The sequence below is a fragment of the Oncorhynchus mykiss genome, chromosome 29, assembly GCF_057628025.1.
Source record: "Oncorhynchus mykiss isolate SJ-2025 chromosome 29, ASM5762802v1, whole genome shotgun sequence".
Taxonomy (NCBI): Eukaryota; Metazoa; Chordata; class Actinopteri; order Salmoniformes; family Salmonidae; genus Oncorhynchus; species Oncorhynchus mykiss.
The window spans coordinates 11,814,605-11,828,321 of record NC_143050.1 but is presented as its reverse complement, the minus strand read 5'-3'; the positions used below and the strand labels follow the sequence as shown (position 1 = coordinate 11,828,321).

The window sequence follows — 13,717 nt, the reverse complement described above, 5'->3', positions numbered from 1 at the left end:
GTTTTTTCTTTGTTTTCTTGGTCGTTTTTTGGGGGGGGCATGGCCAGGCTGCCCTTGGCACCCATGAATATGCACCACTGGACACTGGAAGATGTTTCTGAGTAACAGAGTGAGGGCTTTGCCTAGGTGCTTTGTTTAGTTTTTTTGTGGGACTGAAAAACTGTTCTGAAACGTAAAAAAAAATTATTAACCGGTTCCCTTGCATTTAAAATAATGGTTCTGTTCTCGAACACTATTGATCACGTTCATTCCTGGTTCTGATTCTGTTCCTCTTTTTTACGACACATCCACACTTTTCACAGTAGTTGGACAAAATCCAATATAATGTTTGTTTTTTAACAACAACAACAATAAATAAATGTAAAATGTAATTATATCGCCATGATACTTATTTTCCACCATAATTTGCAAATAAATTCATTAAAAATCCTACAATGTGATTTTATGAATGTTTTTTCTCATTTTGTCTGTCATAGTTGAAGTGTACCTATGATGAAAATTACAGGCCTCTCTCATCTTTTTAAGTGGGAGAACTTGCACAATTGGTGGCTGACTAAATACTTTTTTGCCCCATTGTAGTTTGTAATTGACTAAAGTAAAAGTAGCCCTCGTAATAAACTACTCAAGTAAGAGTAAAAAATATTAGATCAAAAAACTACTTAAGCACTAGTTAGAATTGTAGTTTGGTCATTTTTTACACCTTATGGTAAACTGTGAGAGAACAAAAATTACAACTTACTCTAATTGATTTGACATTCATTTATTATTTAACCTTTTACTGCAGTGGGCTAAATAAGGGTCACAAAGAGTGTTTCTAGGAAGCCTTAAACAAATATACTTTGAAACTAAAGTATACACCTCACACACATGGTTATGGGCTTCCAAAAAAGAAGACACTTGTACCATGCCAGATATAGAGTTACATTTTAATTAGTTTGCATTGCAATATTACACTTTATATAGAGCACAGAAGACATAAATATAACAAAACTGTTTAATTAACATAGAAACACTGGATTTTCAGCATGTTTATTTAATTAATATAGATTAATTATGAAGAATATTAATAACATTTGTCGTGTCTTTGGCTATGCCGGATTAAGTGTTATGACATGTTATTCTATAAAATCCTTTCTCTGTAATTAATATTACCTGATTGAGCTAATCATGTAAATGTAATTAACTAGAAAGTCGGGGCACCACGAAAGAGTGTTTATAGAGCTGTTATCTTCCGAATAAACTCTTAAAGACCTAGTAATATTTTACATCAATAGCAGTCAATATTAATCATCACCTTATTTCAGTCTCATGTGAAAGTTGTAAATTCTTTGTTATCTTCACGAACCCTGGCTAACAAGTTGAATCAGCAATACAAAATTGGGTGTTATTATTTATTTACTAAATACCTAACTAATCACATAGAATTACATATACACAGAATGCAAATTATGTCATACAGAAAACGTCCCTGGTGGACGGAGCCGACATGACGGCTGGTTACACAAAGGAAAGGGGGTTGGGTTTGAGTGAAAGAGCGGGAAGACTTGAGGAACAAAGGGGAAAATCTATGCTATCGTAAATACAGTATGTTATGCATTCTAAATTACCGCCCATTTGGAAAAGTAAAATGCAATAAATATTTACTCTGAGCTAAGCTTTGGTAGGTTGGTCGTAGATGCTGGCCGTGTTGGCCAACAGAGATCTTCCTGTCCTCGGAAGAATGTCTCTGGTGGTAAATTGAATACGTTGTAGTATCTTCGTTATGTGTTAGACTGGGTACGTTGTCCGTCCTTTCCTAGCCCACGTCTACAGCTGCTGTTGCTAACTCAACGGCTAGGAGGTATCACATCTGTAGTCTCTACTTTCCGGCTACCCGGATAAAGCACTAAATAAACTTCAGTTAGTGCTAAATACGGCTGCTAGAATCCTGACTAGAACCAAAAAAATTGATCATATGACTCCAGTGCTAGCCTCCCTACACTGGCTTCCTGTCAAGGCAAGGGCTGATTTCAAGGTTTTACTGCTAACCTACAAAGCATTACATGGGCTTACTCCTACCTATCTCTCTGATTTGGTCCTGCCGTACATACCTACACGTACGCTACGGTCACAAGACGCAGGCCTCCTAATTGTCCCTAGAATTTCTAAGCAAACAGCTGGAGGCAGGGCTTTCTCCTATAGAGCTCAATTTTTATGGAATGGTCTGCCTACCCATGTGAGAGACGCAAACTCGGTCTCAACCTTTAAGTCTTTACTGAAGACTCATCTCTTCAGTGGGTCATATGATTGAGTGTAGTCTGGCCCAGGAGTGTGAAGGTGAACGGAAAGGCTCTGGAGCAACGAACCGCCCTTGCTGTCTCTGCCTGGCCGGTTCCCCTCTTTCCACTGGGATTCTCTGCCTCTAACCCTATAACAGGGGCTGAGTCACTGGCTTACTAGGGCTCTTTCATACCACCCCCACTTGAGTGGGTTGAGTCACTGATGTGATCTTCCTGTCTGGTTTGGGTTGTGCCGTGGCAGAGAACTTTGTGGGATATACTCGGCCTTGTCTCAGGATGGTAAGTTGGTGGTTGAAGATATCCCTCTAGTGGTGTGGGGGCTGTGCTTTGGCAAAGTGGGTGGGGTTATATCCTTCCTGTTGGGCCCTGTCCGGGGGTGTCCTCGGATGGAGCCACAGTGTCTCCTGATCCCTCCTGTCTCAGCCTCCAGTATTTATGCTGCAGTAGTTTATGTGTCGGGGGGCTAGGGTCAGTTTGTTATATCTGGAGTACTTCTCATGTCCAATCCGGTGTCCTGTGTGAATTTAAGTATGCTCTCTTTATTCTCTCTTTCTCTCTTTCTTTCTCTCTCTCGGAGGACCTGAGCCCTAGGACCATGCCTCAGGACTACCTGACATGATGACTCCTTGCTGTCCCTAATCCACCTGGCCGTGCTGCTGCTCCAGTTTCAACTGTTCTGCCTGTGATTATTATTATTTGACCATCCTCATCATTTATGAACATTTGAACATCTTGGCCATGTTCTGTTACAATCTCCACCAGGCACAGCCAGAAGAGGACTGGCCACCCCACATAGCCTGGTTCCTCTCTAGGTTTCTTCCTAGGTTTAGGCCTTTCTAGGGAGTTTTTCCTAGCCACCGTGCTTCTACACCTGCATTGCTTGCTGTTTGGGCTTTTAGGCTGGGTTTCTGTACAGCACTTTGAGATATCAGCGGATGTACGAAGTGCTATATAAATACATTTGATTTGATTTGATTTAGTGAATAAGAGTTCAAAGTTCATGCCATTCGTAACCAAAGCTCACGCTGAGGTTGGCTTTGTTCTGTAGTTGACATGTTAGTCCTTTTTAACGTATGGACTGTCGTCCTATCAACCGCGGAACAGAAGATTACATTATCGTCAAGGGCTTATATAGTGGAGGGAGAGAAGGGTGTGTTTCATAGTTTATAACCAATGTCTCTTCACAGGGGCGGGCCACTGATTGAGCAGAGCTCTAACCTTATGAAAACCCAATTCTCTCATTTGGTAGCTAAAATTACTTTTAATATTTTCACAAATAGTTTCGTATTCAAACATTTAAATTGCACAACAAATCCATGTGAATCTGATAACTAGAATGTGTAGACTTCCCAGATACATTTCAGGTCGTCCTGTCATCAGTCATAATGTCTCAGATGACAACTGAACTGACATCATATTCATTAAGTACCAACGCATATTTTGAACTGGTTCTATTACTGAAATATGGTTCCTTTGCCCCACTTGTTTGATGTTCCCAGACGCTCTATGTTTAACAAAGGCTATTCAAGAGTCCTTCAGTAGGGTCAAGAGAGAGAGGGGAGAAAGGTATTTATGGGGGGTCATAAACCTTACCCACAGGCCAACGTCATGACACATTCCACCAATGAGGCCACTAGGTCATTTTACTACGGCTAGCAGCCCAGCACCATCTTGCAGATGTCTTCGAGCACAGGGGTGTAATCATTACGCCGATTCTGTTGCAAAATGTTTAGTCTGTTGCAGAACGTTTTACAACAGAAACCGTTTACAACCGCAAACAAGAGTTTCTATTGGACAAATTCAAGTAGTCCCTTCACCGTTTTGTAATGTTTGCTCTGTTTTCTTCCATTTTGTCCTTAAACTGTAAATGGTTTCTGTAATGAAAACACCCCAGGTAGTCGCCAATGAAGACTGACATCAAACAAAGTCCATAGGCTGTAAAGTTAGTCTTATTCAAAGTTGACATATCTATCAATGTGCTCAATTTCATAAAAAGGTAAATGGCCACAAGGAAAAATGATGGTACCTATAAGTATTTAAAACATTTTTTTTTTAAGAATTCGATTTAAATTATTAATTATCATCTTTTTAATGAGAATTAATTCTCATTAATTCTTAATTTTAATTATTCATTCTCTGTAATGAATTTAATCTTGCTCATTGACAATGTTTTTCATGTCCATGCTCAGCCATAATGCAATTTACAGTCGTCCTAGCCCCTTTATCAGTGTGAATGCTATTCACAGAGAATAGAGAACTATTCACAGAGAATACCGGGTCTTTAAATAACAAACCTAAAAATTCTTCAACCGTGGCTGGCTTCACCCTTCCCATGCAGACTAAGGGCCATCATAAGCCACTCTGGGTTCATCTCCTGGTCACCGGCCTCTGGTGTTATTATTAACCCCACCTTGTCTTAGTTTCCCAGATGCCAGGACAATTAGGAAAACTGAGGCCTCTGTTCTGCTCCTCCAGGCTCTAAACATACATCATATATTGTCTATGGAATGCAGGCTCAATCAGACCGGAGACATATGTCGGGCTAATTGAGGTAGTATGTACATGTACACTACCGTTCAAAAGTTTGGGGTCACTTAGAAATGTCCTCGTTTTTGAAAGAAAAGCAAATTTTATGTCTGTTAAAATAACATCAAATTGTTCAGAAATACAGTGTAGACATTGTTAATGTTGTAAATGACTATTGTAGCTGGAAACAGCTGATTTTTTATGGAATATCTACATAGGCGTACAGAGGCCCATTATCAGCAACCATCACTCCTGTGTTCCAATGACACGTTGTGTTAGCTAATCCAAGTTTGTCATTTTAAAAGGCTAATTGATCATTAGAAAAACCTTTTGCAATTATGTTAGCACAGCTGAAAACGGTTGTTCTGATTAAAGAAGCAATAAAACTGGCCTCCTTTAGACTAGTTGAGTATCTGAAGCATCAGCATTTGGGTTTACTTTTATTGGCCAGTCTGAGATATGGCTTTTTCTTTACACATGAAAACACCATCCCAACATGAGACAGGCCTTCATTCACCATCCTTAACACAATACAAATACGAACCCGCTTTAATTCACCGCTATTCATCTGCTTTAGTGCTTCACTGACTGCTAAGGCCAAAACAGCAAATTGAGTTAACTGAACATTAGTTATTGACAGTTATGACAGAAAACAACTGACTTTATTCTACAAAGTGTGAGTGAAATTTTTCATGGTATTTCTAATGTGTCACTCGGTATATGGAGGAAGCTGTAGACTGTGAGTTCGTAACCGATACTGAGATGAGTACATGGTTTGTATGCTAAGGGTGTCTGGGCTCTCTCTCTCTCTCTCTCTCTCTGTGGTCATGTTTACTCACAGGCAGTTTTTCAGGTTTTCAGGGATCTGGGAATGTTTTCCCGAATTCTGTTATAGGAACTGACACAGAAACCTGCTGGCTGTGGAAGGCCATGTCACCATGTGGAAGCAGGAAGTAGGCCAACATAATAAATAGTAAGGTGGCTCAACAATTCTGACAGCAACGTCAACCTTTTTCCATATTTGTCTTTTATGAATAAATTCTAATTCACATAGAAACAAACAAAGGTAGAATTATACAAAGGAATAATTATCATTAGAGTCAAGGAGCCAAGAAACTACTGTGAGAAATCACTATCATAAAATGTAATCGTGTACGTTGCTACACAGTAGGCCTAGGTGAATCACGGTGTGAGGCTTATTGCTGTGTGTGTGTGTGTGTGTGTGTGTGTGTGTGTGTGTGTGTGTGTGTGTGTGTGTGTGTGTGTGTGTGTGTGTGTGTGTGTGTGTGTGTGTGTGTGTGTGTGTGTGTGTGTGTGTGTGTGTGTGTGTGCGTGTGTGTGTGTGTGTGACTGAGGGCTCTATTTTTTTGGCTGGCGCTAAGGAGGCGTAAGTGTCAAACACGTTATTTAGCAATTTTGTCAGGTTAAAACTGGGGCATTTTCCAGCCCCATATGCCAGGTTTGGTTTTTGACCTGTGGCAATATTTGAAGTGTGTCCTTAAAAACATGAGCAAAAGTGACAATTTCAAGCAGCACTAATGGGAAGTTTTAAGACCCACAAAAATAAGCTCTTAATGGTAACACAGTTGATAATGGCATGGATTTTGAGAACGGAAGCGCAGCCTATCGAGCCATGAAGCACAGTTCCCATGGAAGGAGAGATGTGCCATTTCTGCATGTAAATCTCAATTGGTTTCTCCCAATTTTGTTAAATGTGATTAAAAACCAAGCATAGAAACAGCAAAAATTATTTGACACACCCCCAAACCTATAACGCTTTTGTCAGCGCTAAAATGCACTGTTGTGTTAGGTTTGTTAAAAAAGAGCCCTGAGTGTATCTGCCCAGCCTGATCACTAGAAATAGACTTTGATTTCAGGAAAGGTCCTAAGAACAGCGATATATGCCTTCCTTGGCGCTCACACGTTTGTTTTAAATGATGGCCCAGCACTGAGCGCAAACTCACATTTTGAAGGGAAACGACGAGATCTCGTTGATCTGCCTTGGTGTGTGTGTTTGTTTCTATGTGAAGTCATAAAGCCTATGGTTAACCAGAGTAAAGCTTATAGGTAGTCACAGTAAAGCTTATAGGTAGTCACAGTAAAGCCTATAGGTAGTCACAGTAAAGACTATAGGTAACCACAGTAAAGCTTATAGGTAGTCACAGTAAAGCTTATAGGTAGCCACATGCCCAACCACTCAGTGAGGACAACAGACTCTGTAGAACGTATGAGCTACTGTTACTGTTACCCTCTCTGGCTTACCTACAGGGAGGGGATGAGAAGGGTGTGTGTGTGTGTGTGTGTGTGTGTGTGTGTGTGTGTGTGTGTGTGTGTGTGTGTGTGTGTGTGTGTGTGTGTGTGTGTGTGTGTGTGTGTGTGTGTGTACGGGGGGGAGATTGACTGGCCTAATGTTTGTTGTCAAATCAACCAAATTAGGATAACACCAGCTGTACCAGCCATTACCTCTAAGGTACAGAGTACATCCAGTCAGAGGACATGATTTAGCGCACTTGTTTCTAACATCTAGAGGGTATTTGTTCTTCAGAAAGGCATGAAAGTAGAGAGCAGGTAAGGCCTGGGTAATTGTCAATGCGCTGTCTGTCCCTATGTTACTGGAACAAATAGTCAAGAGGGAGTCAGATTACAGGTGAAACTCTCCCCTCTGGCTCCCTCCCTCCTCTCATCTCTCCTTCCTCTTCTCCCTTCTTCTCCTCCTCTATGGGCAGGTGTTGTTTTTGTGAAGAGCATTCAGCAACCTGTTCTGCCACCCTGTGACATCATCACCAGGGGACTCCTCCCTCCATCCTTACCTGCCTCCACTAGACTATAAAAGATCTCAGTTTCCGTGGCAGCATCACTTAGCTACATCACACCCGCCACACACACAGAGAGAGAGAGAGAGAAGGGAGTGGTCATACACAGGGCCATCAACAGGAAGAAAACAGAACACAAAGAACCTAGGACAAAGTGCTGGACTGAATCCTCTGTTCATTCTTTGTGCTGAATTCTGGAATCTCAGGAGGTTCTAGAATTCCTTAATTTAGTCATATCCTCATTTCTCCAGGTAGATCAGGTGTATAAGAGAGACGCCCCCAGGAAGCCAGGATGTCGATGGGCATGGAGATTGTGGGCATCGCCCTGGGAGTCATAGGATTCATCCTGGGCATCGTGGTCTGTGCTTTGCCCTTGTGGAAGGTTACAGCCTTCATCGGAGCCAACATCATTACAGCCCAGACCATCTGGGAAGGGTTATGGATGAACTGTGTGACCCAGAGCACGGGACAGATGCAGTGTAAGATCTATGACTCCATGCTGGCCTTACCTCAGGACCTTCAGGCTGCCAGAGCCATGACTGTCATCGCCATTGTCCTGGGGATTCTAGGGGTGATGGTCTCCATCGTCGGAGCCAAGTGCACCAACTGCATCGATGACGAATCCTCCAAAGCTAAAGTCATGATCATCTCCGGAATCTTCTTCATCCTGGCCGGTATCCTCGTCCTCATCCCTGTCTCCTGGTCGGCAAACACCATCATCCGAGACTTCTACAACCCCCTTTTGGTCGAGGCCCAGAGGAGGGAGCTGGGAGCCTCACTCTATATCGGCTGGGGGTCGGCGGCCCTGCTCCTTATTGGAGGAGCCATGCTGTGCTGCTCCTGCCCCCCCAGGGAGGAGAAGAGGTACAAGCCCCCCCGCATGGCCTACTCCGCCCCTCGCAGCGTGAGTGGGGGCGCAGCTGGATATGACAAGAAAGACTACGTCTGAGAGGGTCTATTTCACCTGCATGATTGAACGGAGGGGAGAAAAGATAGAGGGCGAGAAGAAGAGTGATAGAGGAGTAGACAGACAGACAGATAGACAGATAGATAGATAGACAGACAGACAGACAGACAGACAGACAGACAGACAGACAGACAGACAGACAGACAGACAGACAGACAGACAGACAGACAGACAGACAGACAGACAGACAGACAGACAGACAGACAGACAGACAGACAGACAGACAGACAGACAGACAGACAGACAGACAGACAGACAGACAGACAGACAGACAGACAGACAGACAGACAGACAGACAGACAGACAGACAGACAGATAGATAGATAGATAGATAGATAGATAGATAGATAGATAGATAGATAGATAGATAGATAGATAGATAGATAGATAGATAGATAGATAGATAGATAGATAGATAGATAGTTTGCTATCTGACAGGAAAAACTAGGAGACAACTCCTACTGAAAAGACTCCGATATGAAGGGATGTGTGTTTTAATGTTACTGCTTAGCTTTTCCGCCGCTTGGGTGTCTCTGTTCAGCGTCATTGTTCAGCTTTATATAGGCTTGTGTGAAGTTTGGTCGAGGCCGTCAGACCCAGATGCTGTACATACAATCCCAAAGGGGTAGGTTGACTACTGGTAATGACTGGTTTTATGAAATAGTTTCAATTCTAGTTGTTATTCACTCATTTCAAACTTCAGACGATAAACCAAAGCCCTTTTGTTTCAGCAAACTGTACAGTTGAAGGGTCTTGGTTTTCAAGTACTTGGGAGAACTGCTTCAGTTACACAGCATGCGGGCTCATATTTCTACTGCAGTATGGAGGTCCCTATTGCGTGTGTAGTTTACTGTTGGCGAGGTGGGATTTTCTTTCACTGAAACGTTCAGTTAAAAGTTTCACTGTGTCTCATTAACACAGACCAGGAAGGACCAGCACTGTTTTTACGTAGATTAGGCAATGAGTTTCAGTATGTGTGTGTGTGTGTGTGTGTGTGTGTGTGTGTGTGTGTGTGTGTGTGTGTGTGTGTGTGTGTGTGTGTGTGTGTGTGTGTGTGTGTGTGTGTGTGTGTGTGTGTGTGCATCTTTTGCATGTATTTGGTTGTGAGAGATTCTGCCTCAGGTCATGATATCATAGATTCCTTCCTTTTCACAGTTCCACTCTATTTAGGCATTTCTCTGTGTGAAATAATATTTGTTTAGTAAAAAAAGAAATACAAATAATTAATAGCTTTTAAATGCTGAAAATGCTTTTTGTCAGATTTTTGTCTTGTAAATAGTAAGTCATGTGTAGTGTCATTTGTAAAAGAATGAGACTATGTATAGACTAATTATAGTTAGGAGAGTGATGGTAAAGCAGGACCATTGTCTGAGGTGACGTATGGAGTCAGTCAGTCTCCTGTTTAACAAAGCAACTGTAAGAACTGTTTGGTGAGCAGGGAGTAGTACTGTGTGTGTGTGTGTGTGTGTGTGTGTGTGTGTGTGTGTGTGTGTGTGTGTGTGTGTGTGTGTGTGTGTGTGTGTGTGTGTGTGTGTGTGTGTGTGTGTGTGTGTGTGTGTGTGTGTGTGTGTGTGTGTGGATTTGTACATAAAGGGTGAGAGACTACCTAATAAAAGGCATGTGTGTCTAAGGTCTTCATTTTCAACTGTAGGCAAGCAGTCAGGTTTACCTAGAAACGCCCATATAACCACAATGGACAGCTTCAGTTGTTTATTTGAAAGAAGTCAGCCATTTTAGTTTTTTATGTAAAATACAATGACTAGTTGCAATACTTATTGTTTGATGGAATGTGTATCTTGTAAATTGTCTTTATATACGTATATGTTAAGACAACAATGCTTGAATGATGTCGTGTTTTACAATGGTCTGCTTGTCTCTGCATGTTCAGCTGTCCTTTACTATGCTTCAATAAATGTGAAAATGTATTCCCTGTTGTCCTTTTGCAGTTTTTTTCCTTCATGGTAAATACCTCCAACCTCTAGCTCTTCCTGGTAGAGGTAACTATCTATACTTAGTCTATACATAGTCTTATTCCTTCACAGGCAGGTAGCCTTGTGGGTAGGAGCGTTGGGCTAGTAATGGATCGAATCCCTGAGCTGACAAGGTAAAAATCTGTCGTTCTGCCCCTGAACAAGGCAGTTAACCCACTATTCCTAAGCCCTCATTGTAAATAAAAATGTGTTCTTAACTGACTTGCCTAGTTAAATAAAGGTTGAATAAAAAAAAATATATATATATATAATGTGGAAGACACATTACAGTTGTACAACTGAAATGTGTCTTCTGCATGTTTCTCGCTCTACTAACACTATGGGGAAGTGATACTGCTTGTTCAGAGTCTCTGTATTGTGTTTCTATGATTATTTGTCAGTAGAACTTCCCCTGGTACTGCTGATGGCACAACACCTGAATAAACAGTTCCCAAATTAACATATTAACACAATTGAAAACACTGATCTGATAATGTTACGGTGAGAGGAAAAATGAGTTGGGTTGCATCTGAAATGACACCCTATCCCTTGCATACAGGTTAACTGCCAAAATAAAGGAAAGGCCAACATAAAGTGTCTTCGTAGGGCGTTGGGCACTATTAAGTCATCAGAAAAGCTGCAATGTGCCTTGGCATTGATTCTACAAGTGTCTGGATTTCTATTGCAGGAATGCAATACCACTCTTCCACTACCAGAGTGCAAAGAAACTTGGCGTGATCATGTCATTCTCTACAAACATCAAAGCATTGACTCCCTCGTGCAGGTTCATACTCCGTAAAGTACGACTTTTCCTCACACAGGGAGCGGCAAGGTCCTAATCCAGGCACTTGACATCTCCCGTCTGGACTACTGTTGGCTGGGCTCCCCGCTTGTGCCATCGAACCCCTGTAACTCACTCAGAACGCCGCAGCCCGTCTGGTGTTCAACCTTCCCAAGTTCTCCCATGTCAACCCGCTCCTCCGCACACTCCACTGGCTTCTAGTCATAGCTCACATCCACTACAAGACCATAGTGCTTACCTAATGGAGCAGTAAGACGAATTGCCCCTCCCCACCTTCAGGCTATGCTCAAATCCTACATCCCAACCCAAGCACTCAGTTCTGCCAGCTCCGGTCTCCTGGCCGTCCCGCCCCTACGGGAAGTCAGCTCCCACTCTTTTCCAACTAGCACTTTGGCTGATAACTTCTTTATTGAGGAGAAATGTACTTACTATGACTTTGATATGTTGTTATCCCACCTAGCTATCTGAAGATGAATGCACTGTAAGTAGCTCTGGATGAGAGCTAAATGACCCCACTTGGAAGCTAGCATTAGCTAGCATTGGCATTCTCAGACATTGACTGGGAGGGTTAGCTAGTTAGCTTTGTAGCACCACAGATAGCAAATATCCTAATGTTTCCATAAAGATGTTGCCACCGTATCTGTCTTTTGTCATTGATCTTCTGTTTCTAACAACATTGCCATTTCAAGCATTGATCTTTGATTGAAAAGGGATAGTCCTACAACCTGTATGGATAACGACCATTATTAGATACAGTCTAATATGCTAACTAGCTAACCCACCCAGTCAAAGTCTATGAGAATGCTAATGGCAACGAAGGTCGGCTTCCGAGTGCTTATACTACATGAAAACATACGTTGACATTTTTTTAAATAATTTCCTTCAACATAGAATTTTAAAAAAAATTGCATTAACGCTGGCAAAGACTTAATACAAATGCTTTAGCAATGTCATTGTATTTCCAGGCACTACAGTGTCATTTAGACTAAACAGTCGTAAGTGTCTGTCCAAAATGACTGGGTTTATCACGACTTTTGGGCACCACTATTGTGTCGATGGTAGAGAGCGGCTCGAGAACGTTCATAAGAATGGCATGACACGACCGAGTGATGGATGTACGAGTGCAACCTATGAGTACAATACATTTCTGAGAATGTCATTTCTGGGAATTCTTCAAAGCTGCTGGGGTGTTCTTATCAATGTCCATTATTTGGGCCATACAATTCATTAAACTATAACCTCCTCTGTCACATTTCCTAAAGGCCCTAGACTGGTCAATAAGGACACCATAAAGCCTTGGTTATAACGATGTCAATTCAAACAAGGCAGAGCAGAGAGCTCACTTCATCATTGAACATGACATTTCTAATCTCCTAAAAAAGATGGGCTTACTCTATCTCACCTCGACCCACCCTAGCACCCAGTGTGTCAGAAATAATCAATATTCTAAGTAAGCATTATCAGTCCTAACACCCACCCAAGCATATTGTGATTTTTTACTGATTGGTTCTACTCTGTCTTTCTCACTAAAACACCTACATGTACAACCACACACAGCCCCGAGCGCTGCCCTACCAGTACAGCTTTTGGATTTTCAAATCCAAACAATGTCAAGTCTTAACCCCCCAGGAAAGAAAATATGTATTTGAGAGAGCCAATCAAAGCTCAGCCCCTTTCTGCACAAATACTGCATCGGACTCCTGTCCAGACCAGTGTGTCACAGTTCTCCCTCACTGTACACCACCTGTCACGACAGCTTGCATGCACACACACGCACACACACACACACACACACAAACATACACACAAACACACACACACAAACATACACACACAAACATACACACACACACAAACATACACACATACACACATACACACTTAGTGAGGTCTCTCAACTTCTTGCCCTCCACTCTAATCATCAAATTGTAACATCTTGAGTTTCCTTGGTCCTAGTTACCTGATGTCTGCAGCTGTCCTCACTACTGTTACCATGGGAACATTGCTCCAGGGAAGCAACACACACATGTCTCACCTAAAGAGGCAGGAAGGGAGATTCTGCTCTCTCAACTGGTGTTAGAGAACACAAGGATTCACACTAGTTGTAATTAATGTCAACCGATGCATTTCAAATTCAAACTCCATACAGAGTACCTTCACATTGCATTCATTACCTTTAATTTTACTGTAACCTCAAACTGGCTTGTGTACATTTAAAAAATAAAAATAATAATAGGATTATACAAATGCTCTCGTCATCACAATCCTCAAGCAGCTGACTTTAAACAGTTGGAATATGAGGCTGACATTTAGACAGGCGGACAGACGGACAGACAGACCATGTCAGCCCGATCCTGATT

At 42.0% G+C, this 13,717-nt stretch overlaps 1 protein-coding gene across 1 annotated transcript; it reads left to right on the top strand.

The window, feature by feature from the left end:
• Window positions 1-7,663: 7,663 nt before the first annotated feature.
• On the top strand, window positions 7,664-10,510 carry LOC110509446 (claudin-3). The gene has a single exon (XM_021590336.3). It carries the CDS (start codon window positions 7,911-7,913, stop codon window positions 8,565-8,567), a length of 657 nt encoding a protein of 218 aa, XP_021446011.2. The 5' UTR covers window positions 7,664-7,910; the 3' UTR covers window positions 8,568-10,510.
• The last annotated feature ends 3,207 nt before the right edge of the window (window positions 10,511-13,717 follow it).

Bases quoted from the DNA above. Each gene is read 5' to 3' on its own strand.
- LOC110509446 (XM_021590336.3), top strand. From the start codon at position 7,911: ATGTCGATGGGCATGGAGATTGTGGGCATCGCCCTGGGAGTCATAGGA.